The sequence below is a fragment of the Panulirus ornatus genome, chromosome 62 (assembly GCF_036320965.1).
Source record: "Panulirus ornatus isolate Po-2019 chromosome 62, ASM3632096v1, whole genome shotgun sequence".
NCBI classification, from domain to species: domain Eukaryota; kingdom Metazoa; phylum Arthropoda; class Malacostraca; order Decapoda; family Palinuridae; genus Panulirus; species Panulirus ornatus.
Window position 1 is genome coordinate 11,945,623 of NC_092285.1, and position 25,069 is coordinate 11,970,691.

General features: G+C 40.3%; 1 protein-coding gene across 1 annotated transcript in view; it reads left to right on the forward strand.

The window, feature by feature from the left end:
• The window catches only part of LOC139745815 (ergosterol biosynthetic protein 28 homolog), a 55,663-nt gene extending 40,419 nt beyond the window's left edge, over positions 1-15,244 (forward strand). The window contains exons 3-5 of the mRNA XM_071656391.1: positions 4,466-4,556; positions 7,278-7,396; positions 12,127-15,244. Of these exons, the coding sequence (XP_071512492.1) occupies positions 4,466-4,556; positions 7,278-7,396; positions 12,127-12,257 (341 nt within the window). The 3' untranslated portion in view covers positions 12,258-15,244. The remainder of the gene's footprint in view (positions 1-4,465; positions 4,557-7,277; positions 7,397-12,126) is intronic.
• The last annotated feature ends 9,825 nt before the right edge of the window (positions 15,245-25,069 follow it).

A 25,069-nucleotide genomic window follows, 5' to 3' on the forward strand; every position in this document is an offset into this window, starting at 1 on the left:
TTTCCATTTTCTTTCATTTCATTTCATTCTTGTCTCTTCCAGTATGTTACACCGGTCATATCCTGGCCCTTTCCTCCTCCTCCTCCTCCTTCCATATCTCTTCATTTTTCCGCTTTTACTCTCCATTCTTCATTTATCTCTCCTCTCTTCCTCATGTGTCATGTCCCCTTCCTCCCTCGTCTCTCGTTCCCATGTCACCCTCACCAGATATCTCACTCGTGTGTCGACTGCCTTGCCATACCCCTGACATCCCTCCTTACCAACCCGTGTCCGTGCTAGACATGTCAGCTCCACCCCCAACCTGCTCATACATGATAGGATCCCCCTTCCCCCTGTGAGGCGTCCACGTCGGCAGGCATCTAGGGTCATCATCAGCGGGGGTAGCAGCGTTACTCCTGCCAGACAGACCCTCCCACTGTCTCTCTCACCCCTCATCATCCAGCCAAAGTACCTATAGACAGACGCCTTCCGTCTGGCCCGAATGGTTATGGACAGAAGCCCCTGGCTGGCCACGACTGTTATGGACAGGGCCGTCTATTTATCCAGACTATAGATACAGAGGAATTCAAATTGGAATTAACCACTGGGGTCCATTCGAGGGAGTGGAAGATGTCAGATACTCAGATTTTAGTGTGGTCGTTCATGCCATCAAGTGCCACGTGTTCGGTCATCACGTGTCACGTCATATAGTCAAGTGGATCATGTCTTTCTGGTTCGTGATAGCGAGGGGCATGACACATGACGTACACGTGCATGATGTCATGACGTACACGTGCATGACACATGACGTACACGTGCATGATGTCATGACGTACACGTGCATGATGTCATGACGTACACGTGCATGATGTCATGACGTACACGTACATGATGTCCTGACCTACACGTGCATGATGTCATGACGTACACATGCATGATGTCATGACGTACGCGCACATGTCATGACGTACACGTACATGACATCATGGCATGCGACATCATGACCTTTACGGTTCGCGTAAGAGGTGAGGTTACGATACCCAACCATCGTAACGTCGTTGTACTCGTCGTACCGTCGTACCGTTGTGCTCAATGATCGTACCGTCGTATTCATTGGTCGTACCGTTGTGCTCAGTGATCGTACCGTTGTACCGTCGTGCTAAATAATCGTACCGTTGTACTCAGTGATCGCACCGTCGTACTCATTAATGGTACCGTCGTATTGTCATCGCACCGTCGCATTAAGTTATCGTACCGTCGAATTAAGTTATCGTACCGTCGCATTCGGTGATCGTACCGTCGTACTCAAGGTGTAAGAGTTAAGGACTTGAACCACGTACCGTGTGGTGGTGGTGGAGGATGTGGTACGATTGTGTTGGTCACAGCTGTAGCAGCAGACCCCAGCATGACACACACACACACACACACACACACACACACACGCATACACACACATATACACACACACACACACACACACACACGCATACACACACACACGCATACACACACACACACACACACACACACACACATGAATAAGATGGTGACTCAGTGAATGATGTAAAGGGGCGACTAGATAATGGTGAGGCCAGACGTGCCTGGGGTGATGAATGTCCACGTGGGGAGCAAAGCACGGAGAATGGGGTGGAGGGGAGAGGGGACCCATCTCCCCAACCGTATAGTGTGGGGGAGGAAATTCTACTGCAGGAGGGAATCTCCCAGCTTTGTAGTGTGGGGAGATAATCTCCCAGCTTTGTAGTGTGGGGAGAGAACCTCCGCTTGATAGTGTGGGGAGATAACCTCCCAGCTTTATAGTATGGGGAGATAACCTCCCAGCTTGATAGTGTGGGGAGAGAATCTCTCAGTCGTGAACGTGTGGGGAGAGAAACTGTACACTTGGAAGTATAACCTTGTTTTGACTCCTGCCTTGGTAATCTATGGTAATTGTTCTCTGTAGCAGCTGTGTGATTGTATATTATGTATTTGCTACTGTGGGAGAGTTTACGCTCGTGTTGTCCCATATATATATATATATATATATATATATATATATATATATATTGAATCAAGACATGTGAAGCGTCTGGGGTAAACCATGGAAAGCTGTGTAGGTATGTATATTTGCGTGTGTGGACGTATGTATATACATGTGTATGGGGGGGGGGTTGGGCCATTTCTTTCGTCTGTTTCCTTGCGCTACCTCGCAAACGCGGGAGACAGCGACAAAGTATAAAAAAAAAAAAAAAAAAAATATATATATATATATATATATATATATATATATATATATATATATAGGAAAGGATCACAATTTTGCTCGTGATCAAGAATTCCTATGAGTCCATGGGGAGCATGGAACACAATAAGTTCCCAAGTGCACTTTCGTGTCATAATCACATCATCAGGGGAGACACAAGAGAGAAATATAACAGTCAGTTGATACGCGTACTCGCTCGCACACAACACCAGCCTAAGCCAGATACCCATTTATCTCCCAGCTTCGAGGGGAGAGATCATTGAACACCTGGGTTGGGTGTGGGCCCATTGCCTAGGATTCCCCCACAGAATCAAGTTCGGTGGTTCTGTGGCCATGATATATATAGAGGACAGATAAGCTGTATTAAGCTTCCACTCCGAACTTGTAGAAAAGCCATGTGTATTATATACATAACTGGTGTTCGCCTCTGTTTATGTATTCATTTCTTTGTTTATGAATTCATTTTTAAGATGAATGATTGAAGTTTCTGTGGCGTGTGTCTGTGTTTCATGAATGGTTTAGATTGTCACTTGAGAACCATGGAAGCACATCATATGGCACAGACGCTCTCTACTGCCTCGAGATGAGGAAGTAGACCTGTCGAACCCAGGAGTAGAGTCGGGTTCCACAACTCCCGGGTCAAAACAAACAAACACTTTCAACACATATACACACAGTGTATATATATATATATTTTTTCCCTCGTTCCAACATGGATGTGGAGAAGAACACTAGTGCTCTCTCTCTTCCGCGCTATATCGGCTTTTGGTATCAGACTCCCGAATCTAAAATTATAGGAGACGATAGATGATCCTTTTGTGGGGGGTGGGATGGCGTCTTCTTCACTCGTCCCCCTCCCTCCCTCCCTCCTTCGGTGGTCAAGTGGGATGGAGGAGTCACGTGGTCGATTCCCGAGAGGAAATCGATCATAGGGTAACAAAAGGGTGAGACTGTGGCAAGTGTAGGGAGAGAGGGAGGGAGGAGGAAGGAAGGAGGGAGTGTGGGGTGGTGTGAGGGAGGGAGGGCAAGGCAGTCCTGCTCCTCCTCCCTTTTCAGACAGGGAGGGAGGGAAGTAGGGAGGGAGGGCTGCTCTTGTGACGGTTCCTCACTAGGGAGAGGAGGGAGGGGGGGGGGGATTAAGAGGACGGAGTGTGGGTTGTGCCATCATAACCAGCTGGGGTATCTTCCACCTCCTCACCAGCGCTTCAGATATCTTTTTTTTTTTTTAATATTTTTTTTTCTCTTTTCTCTTCCTCTCGTAATCAATACATTGTCCTCGTCCACTCCTTTTTTTTTCCCTCCCTCCCCCCAGACACAAGAGGAGGAGGAGTCCCCCCTCCATCCCCCTCTTTTTTTTGTGATTAATGGATATTTGTGTCAAGGGTGGAGCCAGACGCGCCTAGGATGGTTGGGAGAGACCCACACGCGTATCTGGTGATGGTGTTTAACCCAACGTAATTAAACCTAACCATACGATCCTAAAGCATAAACGGTACGAACGACCCTGGAGCACCGTGGTACGATCCGTTTCAGTCGTAAATGGTACGAACGACCCTGGAGCACCGTCGTACGATCCGTTTCAGTCGTAAACGGTACGAACGACCCTGGAGCACCGTGGTACGATCCGTTTCAGTCGTAAATGGTACGAACGACCCTGGAGCACCGTCGTACGATCCGTTTCAGTCGTAAACGGCACGAACGAACCTGGAGCACCGTCGTACGATCCGTTTCAATCGTAAACGTGCGACCTTTTGTGTCGGATGAAGGTACGAGCCTTAGTTTGACCTGTAGGGTTAAGGTCAGAGACGATATCATCATATGGAAAGATCGTACCGTCGTGTTCTGAGGTCGTACCGTCGTGTTTTGAGGTCGTACCGTCGTGTTCTAGGGTCGTACCCGTCGTGTTCTAGGGTCGTACCCTCGTGTTCTAGGGTCGGTCGCGTTCTAGGGTCGTACCCTCGTGTTCTAGGGTCGTACCCTCGTGTTCTAGGGTCGTGCCCTCGTGTTCTAGGGTCGTACCCTCGCGTTCTAGGGTCGTACCCTCGTGTTCTAGGGTCGTACCCTCGTGTTCTAGGGTCTTACCCACGTGTTCTAGGGTCGTACCCTCGTGTTCTAGGGTCGGTCGTGTTCTAGGGTCGTACCTCTCGTGTTCTAGGGTCGTACCCTCGTGTTCTAGGGTCGTACTCTTTGTTATTGATATTAACTCCTTGTTGTTCTTCCTTCCAGTGAACCCAGCCATGTCTAGGCTGCTTGGAACGCATAGGATTCTTAGCGCCCTAATCATGACACACTGTGCCCTCTGCATACACCATAAACCGTAAGTATAAAGTGTAAGTAGCTGTTTGGAGAGGATTGGGTAGGGTAGGGGGTGGTCATTCACATCCTTAGAGGATTGGGTGGGGATTATTCACACCCTAGAGGATTGGGTAGGGATTATTCTCACCCTAGAGAATTGGGGAGGGATCATTCACACCCTAGAGGATTGGGTAGGGGGTCATTCACACCCTAGAGGATTGGGTAGGGAGTCATTCACACCCTAGAGGATTGGGTAGGGGGTCATTCACACCCTAGAGGATTGGGTAGGGAGTCATTCACACCCTAGAGGATTGGGTAGGGGGTCATTCACACCCTAGAGGATTGGGTAGGGGGTCATTCACACCCTAGAGGATTGGGTAGGGGATTATTCACACCCTAGAGGATTAGGCAGGGGGTCATTCACACCCTAGAGGATTGGGTAGGGGGTCACTCATACCCTAGAGGATTGGGTAGGGATTATTCACACCCTAGAGGATTGGGTAGGGATTATTCACACCCTAGAGGATTGGCTAGGGGTCATTTACACCCTAGAGGATTGGGTAGGGGGTCATTCACACCCTAGAGGATTGGGTAGGGATTATTCACACCCTAGAGGATTGGGTAGGGATTATTCACACCCTAGAGGATTGGGTAGGGATTATTCACACCCTAGAGGACTGGATAGGGATTATTCACACCCTAGAGTATTGGGTAGGGATTATTCACACCCTAGAGGATTGGGTAGGGATTATTCACACCCTAGAGGATTGGGTAGGGATTATTCACACCCTAGAGGACTGGATTGGGATTATTCACACCCTAGAGTATTGGGTAGGGATTATTCACACCCTAGAGTATTGGGTAGGGATTATTCACACCCTAGAGGATTGGGTAGGGATTATTCACACCCTTGGGGACCCCATTTCATCCAATGATACTCATTATCTCCATGGTGGCTAATTGTCTGTATGAAAGATCTTGTACATGTTTCGTAAACTCTGTATGTGTACATTGTAATGTACACTCATCATCCTGTGCTATGTATGAATGCTTCTGTATATTTGTACATTGTAATGTACACTCATCATCATGTGCTATGTATGAATGCTTCTGTATTGTACATTGTAATGTACACTCATCATCATGTGCTATGTATGAATGCTTCTGTATTGTACATTGTAATGTACACTCATCATCATGTGCTATGTGTGAATGCTTCTGTATATGTGTACATTGTAATGTACACTCATCATCATGTGCTGTGTATGAATACTTCTGTATATCTGTACATTGTAATGTACACTCATCATCATGTGCTATGTATGAATGCTTCTGTATATGTGTACATTGTAATGTACATTCATCATCATGTGCTATGTATGAATGCTTCTGTATATGTGTACATTGTAATGTACACTCATCATCATGTGCTACGTATGAATGCTTCTGTATATTTGTACATTGTAATGTACACTCATCATCATGTGCATGTATGGATGCTTCTGTATATTTGTACATTGTAATGTACACTCATCATCATGTGCATGTATGAATGCTTCTGTATATGTGTACATTGTAATGTACACTCATCGTCATGTGCTATGTATGAATACTTCTGTATTAACCCTCACTAACTGTGTATGTATACCTCTTTATTGCCATCTTCCCATAACCTGTGTATGTATACTGTGTATGTATACCTTACTGCCCCCTCCCCCTCTTCTCTCCCCTGTTGTAGACCAACTTCCATAACCCCATTAGCACCATAACTTCCCCTCACCATGCTGTAGCCAAACCCCACCATAACTGACCATAACTTCCCCCTACCATGCTGTAACCAAACCCCACCATAACTGACCATAACTTCCTCCTACCATGCTGTAACCAAACCCCACCATAACTGACCATAACTTCTTCCTACCATTCTGTAGCCAAGCCCCACCATAACTTCCCCTACCATGCTGTAACCAAACCCCACCATAACTAACCATAACTTCCCCCTACCATGCTGTAACCAAACCCCACCATAACTGACCATAACTTCCTCCTACCATGCTGTAACCAAACCCCACCATAACTGACCATAACTTCTTCCTACCATGCTGTAACCAAACCCCACCATAACTGACCATAACTTCCCCCTACCATGCTGTAACCAAACCCCACCATAACTGACCATAACTTCCCCCTACCATGCTGTAACCAAACCCCACCATAACTGACCATAACTTCCTCCTACCATGCTGTAACCAAACCCCACCATAACTGACCATAACTTCCCCCTACCATGCTGTAACCAAACCCCACCATAACTGACCATAACTTCCTCCTACCATGCTGTAACCAAACCCCACCATAACTGACCATAACTTTCCCCTACCATACTGTAACCAAACCCCACCATAACTGACCATAACTTCCTCCTACCATGCTGTAACCAAACCCCACCATAACTGACCATAACTTCCTCCTACCATGCTGTAACCAAACCCCACCATAACTAACCATATCTACATTGCTGACCATGATTATGGTATTTCTACCACCATATCCACACACGTTATCACTACCATAACACCTTCCTCCATCCCACCATATATGCTCTCCTCCGCTCTGTGCCATCACCATAACCCCACCATGACCACTTCACCAATCCCTCAGACACCATGATGGGTGGGAGGGAGGGATGATGGTAATGGTAGTAGAGGCACCATGATTATGAATGGTTGTTTGTTCTTTGCAGGATCTTAAGCATGGCTGTGTGTAGCTGTTTGCTGACCATCATGGCTAATGGTACGGAGACATTGTGGTACCGCACAGCTCCCATTAATTTCTACACGCTCTTCCCCGTGGCCATAGCTGGTCAGTGTTGTATCTTGTATGTCTGGTGGTGTATTATACATTACTTGTTTGGCTCGCTGTATGCCAGATGTATGTCTGGTGTATTATACATTACTTGTTTGGCTCGCTGTATGCCAGATGTATGTCTGGTGTATTATACATTACTTGTTTGGCTCGCTGTATGCTAGATGTATTGTATGTCTGGTGTATTATACATTCCTTGTTTGGCTCGCTGTATGCTAGATGTATTGTATGTCTGGTGTATTATACATTCCTTGTTTGGCTCGCTGTATGCTAGATGTATTGTATGTCTGGTGTATTATACATTACTTGTTTGGCTCGCTGTATGCTAGATGTATTGTATGTCTGGTGTATTATACATTACTTGTTTGGCTCGCTGTATGCCAGATGTATGTCTGGTGTATTATACATTACTTGTTTGGCTCGCTGTATGCCAGATGTATGTCTGGTGTATTATACATTACTTGTTTGGCTCGCTGTAAGCTAGATGTATTGTATGTCTGGTGTATTATACATTACTTGTTTGGCTCGCTGTATGCTAGATGTATTGTATGTCTGGTGTATTATACATTCCTTGTTTGGCTCGCTGTATGCCAGATGTATTGTATGTCTGGTGTATTATACATTCCTTGTTTGGCTTGCTGTATGCCAGATGTATTGTATGTCTGGTGTATTATACATTACTTGTTTGGCTCGCTGTATGCTAGATGTATTGTATGTCTGGTGTATTATACATTCCTTGTTTGCTTTCCTCACTAGGGTAGTGGCACGCTGTTTTCCTCACCACCTGTTGTAGGGTAGTGGCACGCTGCTATTCCCCATCACCTTTAGGGTAGTGGCACGCTGCTTTCCTCGCCAGGGTAGTGGCACACTGCTTTCCTCGCCAGGGTAGTGGCACGCTGCTTTCCTCGCCAGGGTAGTGGCACGCTGCTTTCCTCGCCAGGGTAGTGGCACACTGCTTTCCTTCACCTGTAGGGTAGTGGCACTCTTATTCCCCACCGCCTTTAGGGTAGTGGCACGCTGCTTTCCTCACCATCTGTAGGGTAGTGGCACGCTGCTTTCCTCACCATCTGTAGGGTAGTGGCACGCTGCTGTCCCCACCACCTGTAGGGTAGTGGCACGCTGCTGTCCCCACCACCTTTAGGGTAGTGACACGCTGCTGTCCCCACCACCTGTGGTGGAAGACCTTATAGCGGGAGTGCGTAGAGGCGAGAGTAGCCAACTGTGGGGAGAGCGGAAGGCGTGACGACACACTATGACGACAATAAGAGAATGACGTCACTGCTTCCCCAAGACGTCACGGTGTGACGTCACGTACCATTGTCTTAATACCTCATGACTCGTCTTAATCGTCTATCTGAAAATCCTCTTTAAGAAAACAATTTCTTGATTAAGAAGCTCCTTTTAAAGTTCGTACTGATTAGAACGGGACGTAATGTTATATATGATTCACAGTTTAATGTTACATGAGATAATAAATATGAATATCTCTTTGGCTGTATACATACGTATACTGCTGTATGACAGCCGTAACAGACGAGAAGATCAAGAGAGAGCGGGAGCACAGACAACGCTATGATAACCTTGGGAAAGTAGATTTTTTTATGCTATAATTTAAAGTGATGAAATTAATTACTGTACTGAGCAGTGCATTTAGGATACTTGAGGCAAATTTAGAGACGATATACTCAGTGGAAGATGATACGGTCGCACCTTAGCTCTCTGTATAGTTGTCTATCAGTAAAACAATATCCATTGACGTGGAGGATGATATATAAACGCTTACACCAAAGGTTTACTGAGTACACAGACTAGGGTGTATACAGACTTGGGGAGATTTGGGAAATAACTCCCTTCCACATTTAGATATACACCGGTGCACACACACACACACACACACACACGCACAGCTGCAGCATAAATGTCTCCCGCCTGTAACGTACAGCGGAATAAAACTAGTGTGAAAATGGCAGTTTAAAAACGTGGAGGCCAGCGGTATCTGGCAACGGTTGGCCGCGGCCGTCGTCGTGAGGCGAATTTTACTGTGCAGACGAAATCCCTTGTCTTGTAAACCCCCAAATTTTGTTTTATCTTAGATATATCGCATATTTTATTCGATTCCGAAGACGTGTGTAATCTGCACGAATATTAATGAAGTTTAATGAATAGCCGTGTCTATAGTTTGATGGTTATTTCGTCTTCAGTTGATGAATATTCATAATTTATTATTGTTATTCCATCTTCAGTTAATACGAGCAGATAATGCGTAAATATGGAACAGCGAAGGGCGTAATACCATGTGATATTACGCATTGAATAAAGATTGAATGTACAGTTGGTGAAGAGCATTGGTAGATATGTTGGTTATGGGTATTATACTCTAAGGATGATTGTGCAGTGTAAAATAAAAGTTTGTTCATGGATTTTGGTGACGCAGGTGAGTATTTTGGTCAGCTTCTCCTCATATAATACAAGCAGCTGGCACCCCTGAGCAGTGCTTGCATTCACAACGTCACTAAATTCCCAGAGACAACGTTCAAAAATGTTTTGAGACCTTGTTTTTTTTCCCTCATTTATCTACCAACATATTTTAAATTGGTATAGATAAGTTTCATATATATATTTTTTTTTTTCAATATGACTAAACTTAGTCCAGTTGTATGTCATGGGATGGTATATTGACATGTCGTCAGGCTGGACAACTGCCATGATGTAAATCATAGCCAAGACTTTCAATATGTTTCGCCTTATGTAAATAACCATCGGACCAAACTGGGATCGGGCGTTTGTCTATCACTACACACTAAGTAAGGATCAGGGTAAAATATGGTAGCCCCTTGTGACAGTGGCTGATATAATTTAGGATATTTGTGGTAGACAAGGAAGGTTGACTCCAATAGTCGTGTGTATGTAACCACAAGATGGGCCACGCATTGCTGTGGACTCTGCTGTATCCACAGGAAGATCAGCCAGTGTTATATAGGCTTTCCTATATCCTTCCGTATAGGCTTTCCTATATCCCCAAGTATAGGCTTTCCTATATCCCCAAGTATAGGCTTTTTTATATCCCCGCGTATAGACTTTATCCCCGCGATCCCTTCTCCTGTCGAAGGGAAGACAGTGTCTGAATATTTAAATTTTTTTTTTTTCCTTCCTGTTCTTGGCTAGTGAAGGTGAAGCTAAGTTATAGGGTCGTTGTACTTTATGTCTTGTTCCAAGGGGAAATATATTGCCATCCTAACGTCTCACTTTTTCTTTATACGAAAAAAAAAGTCAAAGTGTACAAGGTTTCTCTTCATGGGCGCCCACACACACATATACATACCTATACATTTCAACGTATACATACAGACATACACATATATACACATGTACATTTTCATACTTGCTGCCTTCATCCGTTTTCGTCGCCACCCCACCACACATGAAACAGCATTTCCCCCCCCCCCCCACCCCCCTCCTCGCGCGTGCGCGAGGTAACGCTGGGAAAAGAAAAAGGCCACTTATGTTCACACAGCCTCTAGCTGTCATATGTAACGCACCGAAACCACAGCTCCCTTTCTACATCCTACATATGTATTATATGTAAGTAGTTGGAAGTTGATAGATATATGGAAAGTTATTGTGTAACACCCACTTGCATAAAGAAAGAATTATATATTTTTTCTATAGATTTAGGTGTCTTTACTGTTTGTTAGCATTATGCATATCATTAAAGTGTATACATTTTCCCTTGAATTAGGTGTATTTCCGCTGTGGCAAGTGTGGCATATGGCAGACTAAGTTCCAGAGCTAGACGGAAATATGTTACTGTGTCATGTGGCAGTAGTATTTCTTCATTCTATTCAGCTTGTACTTTATCAAAAGCATTATTTGTGAGGTTTTGTAGTTACTGGTTGTTTCTGCGTAGTCATTTTGATTACTGTCTTATTCGATTGGAGAAGAACACTTCCTGTTGTACTAGGTTGTTGAATGAGGTTTTTGTATGTCTACGTGGCAAAATTGACGAGTTTGTGTGGTCGATAAACTGCTGTATATGGATAAAAGTATTTAATAAAGGCTGTAGGAAAGGTTTTAACATTGACATACTCATTTCAGTAGCGTAAGTCAAAGGAAAATTGTTCGGTGGAAACTGAAAATAATTTTTCCCCTGTCCTGGCCAGCACTTAGCTTTTTTTTTTTTTTTACATAATGGTTCTACATTCAAAAGTTAAGCTCTTTATGGGATGAACGATAGGAGACAATATGTCTAGCCTTGTCTTTTGTAAGTGCATGAACCATTGATGACCCTCAACTTTCAACTTCTTTTCCTTCTTGCTATATAGATCAGTGATGCGTATTAATTTTTATTTCATTGTTGCTTTTAATTAAGTGTGTATGAGAAGGATATATCTTGGCCAGTGTACTTTTTCTAACTTGCCATTTCCTTTTTGTCTTCAATTGTCCCTTTTACTTTTTCAGTAATATATAAGTTTCTTTTTGAGCAAAGAACTTCAGTGTTTGACCTCAGCCGCTCAAAAGCTTAACCCTCCCTAAAAGTATTAAATGTGTGAGAAAGATCTTTACCATCTTGCATCTTTGCAAACTGATCAGAGAAGTTTAGTTACTATAACACATCAGTCCTGCAAGCAAATGACCTTGTCACACACCAAATGACCATGTCACATACCATTTAGTCTTTTGGTATCTGGGTTTTCCTTGTACTTAATATTCCTAACTCTTCCACACAGCTGTGACGATCGTGGGGCTATGTATAGCCCCAAGCTTCCTCAAGAGCCCGGAGATTGAGGCCGAGGAGGAGACTCACCTCCTCAAGATGGGACTCCCCCGCAGGAAGTGCTGGAACAAGAAGCGCACCTGATGTTCTAGAGTTGCCAAGTTAGGTGGCTTTATCAGATAACGCCGGTCCACCATGGGTTCTACAAGAGGGACTTGTGGAGGCTGGCTGGCTGGCTAGCTTGAGGTTAAGAGGGACTAGTGGAGGCTGGCTGGCTAGCTTGAGGTTAAGAGGGACTTGTGGAGGCTGGCTGGCTGGCTAGCCTGAGGTTAAGAGGGACTTGTGGAGGCTGGCTAGCTAGCTAGCTTGAGGTTAAGAGGGACTTGTAGAGGCTGGCTGGCTGGCTAGCTTGAGGTTAGGAGGGACTTGTAGAGGCTGGCTGGCTAGCTGGCTTGGGCTAGAACCTCCCCTGGGCTACCCCCCCCCCTTTTTTTTTTTCAATTTGGTCACTTGCTTTTGGTTGAGACGTTTTGATGTTTACGACGTAAGAGGACATAATTACGTTATTGTTATGGAAGTTTATCTGCTAGGAAGAGTTGGAGTAATGTGCCAAATAAGTTTTTTTTTTATTGTTTAATAGAATCCTAAAAAGGATAAAGCAGTTGAAGTTATTTGTTGGTAAAGTGAGATGATCAAGATTGACTGAAATAGGTTACTTTGTAAATTTAGATTTTTAGATTTCAAGTACTTAGAATTGGTGGATTTAGTGTTTTAACATTGTTGCCAGTTATAGAGCACCCAACCAAGAAACACTAACTTGTTAAAGTAGATGTGTTGCGCAAAGTTGAGCTTGAGACTCACTTAGATTGGTACTGTTGTGATTTTGACAAAAAATTGTAGTTTTTATGATGGGAAATGCCTAGTAAGTCCATCTGACGTGAATTTTTATACTAGAAGCGTTGTATTGATCATACCTTGATGCCATTAGTACATGATGGTTGTGAGCCTGTGTTAGGAAGGAACTTCATAATTTATAATTGTATGGGGGAGACAAGTTTCACATTGCCTTTGACATATCCCCGTTTGGGTTACATATTAATGATATGCAAACGTGACATATCCGTCATCACTTGTTGCATGTACCAGAAGCTCATGCTAAAGAATTTGTTAAAAAAAAGCTCTTAAATTGTTAAGGAATATGTGACACTTATTTTTACTCTTGTAACATGTGGACACCAGAGTTTGGAAATAAAATATGCAGTTGTAACATGCTAGAGTAGAAAACTCCCAAGTTGATGTAATCACTTAGAATTTTCTGGCAGAACTTCTGATATAAAATTATTATCACAGAAGGGAAGGTAAAGATAACCAAGATAGGTATATAAGGCAAAAGATATCAGTCAGGGCAAGGTTGTCAGTAACATTCATATCTTTTAAAATGGGATTTTACGAATAAGACATTGTCAGTAATACTGATTTTTGAACATGACATTTTTGGAGTACAGGCATGTAGATTTTTTCCCTTAGAGAGTAAAGGAATGATATTGCAATTGTCCAAGTATCGTCCAATGGTTGATTAGGAATGTTTCAAGGAGTTTCAGTGCTCTAGCGCACAATCAAAATATTAGCAATATATATACATATATATATAATCTTAAGCAGATTACTCATTAATAGTTTCTTATGTGCACACTATAGATTTATAAACTTTTGTGGATGTAGAGGTCACCTAGGGGTGCAATACACCAGATATCTAAAAATACATCGACAATAATGTACTCTCTTGTATTTGAATTGTTTGGTCTTGTACTTATTTAAATTGATCTGTCATGGTATCTTTGACAGTAACATTTATATAGACTCATGGATTCCGCAATAGTTTACTCAGAAGTTCCATGAGATGCTTCCATTCTCAATACAAAATTGAGGGTATTAATTTGTTTTCACATTTAGTTTTTGCTTCATATGACTCAAGTCTATATCTAGTAGAATGATTTCATAAGGAGTCTATATTGCCTCAAAATAGTCTTCCCTAAGAAAAAAAAACATTTCTGAAATATATCTTGAAATGAGGAAGCTAACAAGAGAAAAAGTTTGAATCATTGGCGAAGTATATCCAAAAGGCATATGATTTTCACATACGTGAAATGCAGACAACAGAGAGAAATCTATGCAATTATGAAAGTCTAAAGTTTTATTGAATTTTTCAAATGAAAAAGTTGTGAAAGAGGGATAGGTTGAATAATAAGTAAAAGTTATTCCAGAGGCATGTGTAATGTTCATATAAATACAGACAATACACAGAAATTTCTGCAGTCTAAAAGTTTCCTATGAAATGAATATTGATACAAGAGGATTACTTCGAGCACTGAGAAACGCATGTAATTATGATGTAATTCCCGTAATATATGCCTTTTGTGCGTGCTGTACATTCAACAGTCTGAGTAGATTTTAAAGTAAATGTAATGTACTGCTGTTATGGGAGATTATATAAATACAGTATACACAAAGACTGTGGTATAAAAAGGTAACTCCAGGTGTTCAGAGCAGCTGGGTTACTAACAAAGTCTAGTTGTCAGCCACACAAGAGCAGATAATGGGAGAATGGCATGTGTTTCAGCACTTAGACAATGCAAGCCAATACTGTAAAAGGACCAAAAAAAAAATTATACTGGTGTTGACTGAAGTGAAATAACCCTCAGGTTGGCCATCTTGAGGAAAAAATCAAAGTATTAATCAGGACTTGTAGAAATTTGGGTTACATATCAGTCTCAGACTTGCTCAAGTTAACAGTAATTAGATGTATTACTGAGTATTTGTTATTTATTCAGATGAGTATAGTTTATATTAATTTTTAGTGTACATACAACATACTCATACACATTACAACACTAGTATCCACCTACTCAACCTCTTTCTCTACAAACATACTCACTGCAAAACTGCCCATCTACTGACAATCACTCAGTAGCGTGACAGGGAATGCATGTTGCTTTGGTGTTGTTTGTGAGTACCAACCATGCTCAAATTGAGGGGGAATTTAAGTATAATCCCCTTGTTTAAATAAGGGGATGACATCTCCCTTGTTAACTTGGAATCAAATAACCACCCTTTTTAAAACAAATAGAAAATATTAACATAAATATATACCCATGGACCCCCATCCTAACCCACATTTACTACCAGCCCCCATGTTAGATTTTCATAATTGAATCACTGAGCACCAGCAAGTGTGAGAGACAAGCAACATAGAGAGCAGTGTGGGTGAAGGTGGTGTGGTATGGCCATGTCCTGATTGCCTTCGGAATTGATGACAACATACTGATCAAAAACACAAACAACTTAAGCACTGTACCTCAATGTTAGATTTGATTTTCCAAATGTTAGAATAGATATATTTTACCACTGAACAATGCTCAGCTATGTTACCATTATCTAGGTACATTATCTAGGTAGAAGAATCTTGATCAGGTGCTAAGTGAGGCACATTAATTAAAGGTAAATTTACCTCTTGTTAATTGATATTAACGGTCCATAAAAGATCTGTCATATTAGACAGGTGAACAGCGATCCTATAGGAAAACTAATTTTCAAGTATTTTTTCAATTAATGCTTTCTTAAATTTCAAATTTGACATTCTTAAGATTTCAGCTATGAATGAAGTTTGATATTGTTTAAATCTAAATTCAACTTCAAAATCTCTGCTTTACTATTCTGAAGTTAATTGTATTTAATATATACATTACTGTTAAATATTACGTAAAGCTGCATGTAAATTACTGGTAAATGTAAACTCGTGTACTTGCTCATCAGAAACAAAGAAAATATAGCACATGCACATTAACAAAATTAAAGCTTTAAATTGAGAGAGACACTTGCTTAGTAGCAAGAGATAAAATTTATATATTGGATACTTACAGACATGCACCATAGTATTAATCTGTATCTCTCAGATATCTCTCTAGCCACTTTCGTTTACCAAAAGATACTTTATGAGGACCTAATCTTAGTGGTATCCCCGACTGGTATTTGTTTGAGTATGTAGTGACTAGGATACATGAAATTTTGAGAGTACAAATTACCTAAGAATATCACCAATGGGTGACCTCCACTGATGACAGTAAGCACAAGCTTTATTGACTTGAGGAATTATGGTCTGCATTATCTAAGATATGGTTTATATATTTTGAAGGCAAGATGTAGAAAATCTTCAGTCTAGATTCATCATTGATTAAACAAGAAAATGAGACCTTTGAATGCCAGTGCTCTTGATATTATTGGTTGTTGAATTCAAACTATGTGTGGAAACATGTATATTCAAACCAAGAATTATTTCATTTGATTATTGATAGGATAAGCTGAAAGGTGATACAACTAAACATTGCATTATGTGAAATTGATACTTTATGAAATTATTCTTTGTGCATGTAGTCTCATGGACCTAATAGCATGACAATATTTGATTGACCGTACTATTGGTAATGAAGATTATTGTTCTTAAAGTCTCAGATATTGAAGGGAACATTATATGAAGAATGAAAGATGCTGTACAGTAATTTTATCTTGTATGTATAATTGATAAGATTGCAGAGTTTACATCTTTGTTACCTTATTAGAAAATGACCTACTGTCACCAGCAAATGAATTAGTGGCTACCAGTAGGTATTATTTTGCATGGTGTTGTGCTCCTGCTTACTAAAGCTGATACATAGTGCACATAGTATTTTTCATAAGAAGAGAAGGTTCCTTGAGCATTTCCAACTTTATATAATGCGTGAGTGTGTGTGTGAAATTGATTATATGTAATTACAGTACTGGGGAGGAGTTTTACACATATGGGTCCCTCCTTTTATCCTTATTTTTATCAAAACTTTTAATTTCTTTCCAGTACCTGTACTTTGCCTATCTGTATCTAGCTTACTCCATATTTGTGCAACTCTTGCTATGAAATATTTTCTCATACCTTGCTGTCCATATTATTAATTTCTTCTTATAAAATCTAGTTTAACTGCTCCCTATATTTTCAGTGCATTTGTCATTGTTTGACTATCTTATGATTTATGTAAGTGCTGTGATAGTGCCCTCTTTTTAAACCTTAACTCCTTCACATCTGGTGTAGTTTTTGTTCCTTGTGGTTGGAGTTACTAAAGTTGTGTGTGTTTCTTTAGCTATTTTTTAGGTTTCTGACATGGCATGGACAAAGACATGATTCATTCATGACCAGTTTGGATGAAACGTACCGTAATAGGAATAAGAATAAGAGATAGGGCATCACAAGTGTAAAACTCTCCTTGTAACACAAATTGTAATCACACAACACTTCGTCGGCAAGAGTTATAGTTATGGCACAGGCTAAGCAAAGTACTGTTGGAAAATTTAATGAACTGTGTGACAATAAGACAGGGATAGCAAGTGGATCATGTATGACTGATGATTTTGATGCAGTAAAAGGAACTTAAATGTCAAAGAAGTTATGAATATCAGCCTTTCGATAGCTCCTAAGGAACCATCTATCCCTTGTAATTCAAGAGGTTAAGGCCAATGTGTTGCTGTTCTTTGGATCTTCAGGCAATGAGTAAACATGTCACAGTTCCTTATTCAGAAACACCACCAATTTCACAAGCAGGGTCTTAAGAATATTATTCTGTGTCGTGTATTAGCTCATTTGCATTGACTAGTTACTACTTCGCTAGGCTTTTGCTAGAGCTTCATCCAATTAATAGGAAGTGAAATGTAGTTGCAATATCAGCCAAGTCCTGCTGCTACATTTGTTTTTTTGTATATATCCTGTATATTAGCATTATAATTAGCATATTTCTAGGAAAGCTTTTCAAGGATGGATTCAGGAGAAGGACTTGAGAATGCTAGTCCTTGTGTTTGTTGCTAGTGATATTCAGTATGACATTGATAATGCAAGTTAGATTGTTCTTTTTCCTTTTCCTCTGAGCCAAGTTCACCACAACACTGATGCATGATACTTGGATAGCATGTTGATGCATCGTAGCTCATTAGAAAAAAGTATAGAGAAAATGCATCTCTAAACCCTCATTTTTTTCCAATGAGGGAAGAAGAGACCTTCAGTACATAACACAGCTATGGTAGCTGTCACTATGTAGAGATTGCTGATTCTGTCCCACTGTATGTTAGGTAGAGACATCTGACAACATTCCATTTGTTCAGCAGTACCCTGGTGGACCTGTAGCTCTTGCCATTAGTATCACTGACTGCCCTTTTTGCCCATTTTACCAGTTCCAAATCAAATTAAAGGTGAATGATTCTTATCTCTACACTGCTCCAATTATAGGGTCTACATACATCACCAACTTGCATTAATAAACATTTATTTTCAATATAAATCAGTCAGACAAAGTTTTAAAATGAAATGAGCATATACATATTGTTACTGTATGATACACGTCTTAAACATTTCACTTTGTATATGAATTGTTTAAATGCTAGTGGTGATTGGAGAGTAGTTCCTTTCAGTGGCAGTGCTGCTGCCCACACACTCATCATTTCGTCAGGGATAACTAGCAGCATGTGCTCTTGCAGATTCCAGCAAGAGATTTATTAAGGCCTGCAGGAGCCCCTAGTTTCACACCTGGTCATGTCCCATGCTTCTTAGAGCTAACAACAGATCTTCTCCAGTATTTTAAATTTTGCTGCATTAGTGTATCATGTTCCAGCATTTCTCATGTAGTAAAAGCAGTTGGAAACAAGATCAGATTTAGCTTCAGTCTGCTTAACTGTTGTATAGGCCTGCTCCCAGTATTTGATAGGGGGTAAACATGCGAACAAGTTCAAACCATTCATTTTTAACATGGAGTCTAACATAGTATTTGAGTATGAATATGTAATTGTAAGTGAAATATTTACACAGACATCTGGAGAGTTGGATAATAGTGGTAATGATGTTTGTATGGTATCATGTTAAATTTTCAAACTTGCCAACTTGTCTTAAAGCTTTAATGATTCTAGAATTGGTAAAGATAGATTAATTTTTTCCCTAAACATCAGAAAAAATATGAAACATGTCTAAATATCCTTTTCTTTTTCTAAGCACCCCAGACTTTGGCATGGTTGAAAATGAAAAATGAACCCTGGCTCATGGTATATATATCAGAATGGGCTACAGCCTAAAATAAGAAGGCAGGTTAATGTTTTGCCTGAAAGCTTCACCTGTATTTTATCCTGAGTTTGTCTTTTATTAAATATATGGAACATACTCAGCTTAATCTGGCCCTCATTAATGTACATATTGTTTTACATTAAAAATGTTCATTGATTACTTGTAAAGACTGTAAATTCTGTTTTTGCTGTACATTTGGGTATATCAGAAAGTGGTATTATATGTTGATGTTGATGATTATATCTATACTTGTAAAATGATAACAGTTCAGTGACTTTTCAGTTGAATCTTGTGCCCAATATTTAACCAATTTTATCACATGCCTATTTTGTTGTTATATAAAAGTAAAGACTGACTTCAAGACAGTATATTCACTTCACAGTTCTGTTACGGTGCTGAAAATAAAGTTTGGATGTATGATAGTGAAATTGTTTGATAAAAGAAGCAAACTGATTAATTGCTGTGGAAATTGATGGAACTCTGTGGCTATCAAGATCTCTCCAAAAGTGGTTACTACTTGGCACATTAAGTTAGTTTAGAAGAAAAAAAATGTGTACAAAGAATATGATGATAATGCGAATGTGGTATATACAGTATTGATTTTTTTAAGGTGAATGTCCAAATGTACAGAAACTCACGTAATATAGTGTTATGTTGATATGTGAATACGCAATGTTATAGTTGTTTTTTAGTATACATTTACGATGCTCTGTTGGTCTTCTGGTGTATGCTGAAAAGTTCTTGTCATTCTTGGGAGTATGTTACAGGTTTCAGTTAATCATTTATTATAATCTACAAAGGAGTCTTGATCCTTTACTTCGTTCAACAAGGCTCCTAGTTAAATAATTGTGAGGTTCTGAAATATTTAGCACATCATGGTTGGTTTTGTTACTTTTACTTGTTGTTTAGGGGAAGAAGGATGGAGAATTTTTGGCTTCCCCAGAAATTGTTGAGTTTAATGAATAATCAAATCTGGTATGTATCAGCATACCCCCACTGAACACAACCAGATACAGTGGAAACCACGGGAACCACATTGTAAACTCCCAACATGTTGACAAACTCCTGTTGTTGTTAATATTGCTGTTGGCCTTCACCCTGCGAGACGGTCCTTAATACCCGACCAGGTGAGAGCACTTGTTGAAGTATGAGCTTAGATTAGCCATTTGCCCGAGCTCTTCCACAACCTTCATATTCTCTAGGATACATATTATGCATTATTCAATAGTATATATATGTATATATATATATACATATGTGTGTGGGTGTGTGTGTGGTGTCATGGCCTCATACAGCTCCAACGCAGCCATACAATGATCCTTGTCCAACTCAGATTCCTTGCCACTGTTATCTGCCAACGCTATGAACAAAAGCTGTGTTAATCTAGGAAGCAACAGTGGCCAAAGTTAAGGGTGTAGTAACCCAGAGCAATACATGGGATGTTGACACTATTCATTAATCCCTTTACATACTTGGTAAGGCATCTTTAAGTGGAGAAGTGCTCATAGTGAAGTAGACCATAATCTTAGATTCATTTTAACCTTGTAAGTTATCAGGGTCAGTGATTGTATTGTACTTCTGTAAGTTACTGTGATCATTGAGCTTATTCTGGACTTGATGTCTGTAGATTGATAGATCTCAAACTGGGAGATTTGTATACAAATTGTAAATCCGATTGTATGTTTTGTTAATTTGTCAGGCATATTTAAGAAAGGGGAAAGGGATATTTGGTTTTTTGAAGTCCACGGGGAAAATGAAACAAGTTCCCAGGTGCACTTTCCCCTGATAATGTGATTATTACATGAAAGTGCACTTGGGAAATTACCGTGTTTCATTTTCCCTGTGGACTCAGAAATATATATATATATATATATATATATATATATATATATATATATATATATATATATATATATATATATATATTTTTTTTTTTTTTTTTTTTTTTTTTTTTTTTTGTCGCTGTCTCCCGCGTTTGCGAGGTAGCGCAAGGAAACAGACGAAAGAAATGGCCCAACCCACCCCCATACACATGTATATACTTACGTCCACACACGCAAATATACATACCTACAGAGCTTTCCATGGTTTACCCCAGACGCTTCACATGCCCTGATTCAATCCACTGACATCACGTCAACCCCGGTATACCACATCGATCCAATTCACTCTATTCCTTGCCCTCCTTTCACCCTCCTGCATGTTCAGGCCCCGATCACACAAAATCTTTTTCACTCCATCTTTCCACCTCCAATTTGGTCTCCCACTTCTCCTCGTTCCCTCCACCTCCGACACATATATCCTCTTGGTCAATCTTTCCTCACTCATTCTCTCCATGTGCCCAAACCATGTCAAAACACCCTCTTCTGCTCTCTCAACCACGCTCTTTTTATTTCCACACATCTCCCTTACGTTACTTACTCGATCAAACCACCTCACACCACACATTCTCCTCAAACATCTCATTTCCAGCACATCCATCCTCCTGTGCACAACTCTATCCATACCCCACGCCTCGCAACCATACAACATTGTTGGAACCACTATTCCTTCCAACATACCCATTTTTGCTTTCTGAGATAATGTTCTCAACTTCCACACATTCTTCAAGGCTCCCAGAATTTTCGCCCCCTCCTCCACCCTATGATCCACTTCCGCTTCCATGGTTCCATCCGCTGCCAGATCCACTCCCAGATATCTAAAACACTTTACTTCCTCCAGTTTTTCTCCATTCAAACTTACCTCCCAATTGACTTGACCCTCAACCCTACTGTACCTAATAACCTTGCTCTTATTCACATTTACTCTTAACTTTCTTCTTTCACACACTTTACCAAACTCAGTCACCAGCTTCTGCAGTTTCTCACATGAATCAGCCACCAGCGCTGTATCATCAGCGAACAACAACTGACTCACTTCCCAAGCTCTCTCATCCCCAACAGACTTCATACTTGCCCCTCTTTATATATATATATATATATATATATATATATATATATATATATATATATATATATATATATATATATATATATACTGCTATCTCACTAACGCGGGAGACAAAGTATAATAAATGAAATATAAATATATATATATTGGTATAAGATCATGTGGACTTTGTGTTAATTAGAATTGAACAGGCCTACAAGAAAGTGGAGGTATTCAGAAGTGTTCATTATGTCATGAGCAAATAGGGTGATTGTACTTGCAGAGTTGGGATGTATGTATTATAGGGATTTTCTTGTGGACATTTGAGACAAGGCGTCTGTTGTGGAACCTGAAGACTTTTCTTGGGTACTTTTGATTTAGGTTTACTTGTAGATGTCTGCGTTGAAGTTATCATAACTTGTTTGATGTCATTATGATTTTATAGCCGTAGAGTTGATATAGATCCGTTGTTTCCACAACAAATAAGCCATATTCCCTTGTGGAATTATTGATTGTTTTTTTTTATCATAGGGCATTAAAAGATAAATTTCTTTCCAAGTTTACTGAATATTGATTGTCACTAACGAATCTGTTGGTCTTGCATTACTCATATCTTATTTGTATAATCGAATGGAAAGGAATACTTATATATTGCAACTAGAACGGCTGCAAACAATATCTATAAAATGTTTATTTGATGCATAACTTAGTGAATATCTGACCTGTGTTAGTGATAGCATCTTCCATGGCCACTTATATGAGGACCAGTAGATGGGCTGCATTACAATGTAATGTGGCATCATTGGTAATACAGAGAGTGTAATAAAAAGGTGATGAATATTGTTCTTAAACAGATTTATTCCTAAGTTCAGGCAGTATCTACCTAAATAACTTAGGCTTATTGTTAGAGTGATTATACTACATTGTGTGTGTGTGACGGCAGGGAAAAGTATAGTGAGTGAAGCACGATACGCTGAGATTTTTTGTGCTAGCTCTTCCTAATGGCAGAATTTTGAAGTTAGTCTTAAATGCGTTAGAGAGAGAGATTAGTGTGAACCAGCCTGGTGGCGATAGGGAGTGTGATGGCACGAGAGAGCCCAGCGCCCCTTGGTGGCGTTGTCATGCACAGCCGTTACCAACCTACCTCATGAACTACGATATACTGTATATACAAATAATAGAAACACTCGGAAAGAAGGGTGATTTGGAAAGTGGTCTCCATGTACGGAGAGAGATATATATATTTCAGGCTCCCTTGTACATACATGATCAAGAATGCATGGATTATTGAAATAGGATTTGTTTAATGAGTTGGATCAGGGTGTATACCAAAAACTTGGCAGCCAGATAATTGTACTCTATAGAGATAAGTAACTTGACGTTGATATATACATAAATAACATTTTGTTTATAATTTGATTAACGTAATGATTAGGAATATAGTGGGTTTTCATTTTCACTTGTAGTTTTTCGAAGGCCTTTTATGACCACAATTCACAATGTAGTAAAGTACATTTGTGGCCATATATTGGACACGACAGATATGGTCATGTCCTCGTACCTTTTTATCACGAACGAGTGCAACTGAACCCATAGTGTTGGCTGGCTGGAGCTATGTCTGCCACTCAAACAACCCTCACATCATCACCTGATGCGTCTCTTGTACAGTTTTATATTATCAATACCTAATAAACTTTACCACCTATATCTCTTGACTTTATTCATCCCTTGTCGACTCTGGAGACCAACATTAATTGGTTGGTTGTATGGTAAGTCGATGGTGATACGTACAATGGAAGACGCAACCCATGGCCCGAGTCCACTTTTACTGTTAAGAGAGGAGAACGTTCTTCAAAGAATTGACATTTAAGCCAAGGACATGCTTGAACTAAATGCAAATAGATATACAGGGAAACCTTAGCGAGTGTCAGCATGGTTTACGACGAAATGGCTCATATCTGCCGAAAATGAAATTGTTAACGTAGTCTACCATGATTTTCAAAAGGCATCCGATAATTTTATGCATCTAAGATTACTTGCAAATATTAAGTTGCATGTCATTGATGGTATTGTAATAAAGTGGGTAGGAAACTGGTCGTTCGCCTGTTAACTACGGATTGTGATTAATGACCAAGTTTCAGAGACGTTAAACTTAAGTGGTGTACCATAAGGATCAGTCTTGAGACCGGTTCTCTTTTTTTATGTATCTTAATCTTGATAGTAGGCTGCATTGCAAGATATAAAAATTCGATTGGGAAATACATTTGCAAATGAAAACGTCTGCAGCATCAAAACTGACATAGGCAAACTGGGCTCATAGGTGGCAAATGAATATTTAAGTTCAGGGAAATCCTCCTTGCTCGTTACAATTCATTGGTTCATCCCGTTTTTGATAGCGTTGTGTACTTTTGGTCACCCTGCCTGAAAAAAGTGTTGATTCGAGCTACCAAAATAATTCCTGGGCAAAGAAACTCAGATTAAACGAGTTTATTTAGCTTAAAGACAGGAGATACAAATATTCAGATCACCCTGTCTTGATATATCGAGTTGACTATCACTTCATTCGTCTGATTTCACTTGGTTTCACTGGAGAAGATGGTTTGAACAGTGAGTCATGTCGTCACTATCATTACATCTTCCTCATAACCATTTGTACCTTCTCCGCCCACTGAAATGACTTAGCGTCCCACCAAGTGAGCTCAGGAATGTTTAAACCATCTTCATTATTCTACCTAAGCTCACATACACCTCTCCAGCCAGGTGCAGAGAAGGGCATACAGAATCACCCTTATTTTTATATCCAAACTACTAAGAGACCCTCATCTTTCTAATCCAGTCCGACCAACACCAGCAGCTCATACGACAGTTTGCTAATAAACTGCCATCACAACCTCGTCTC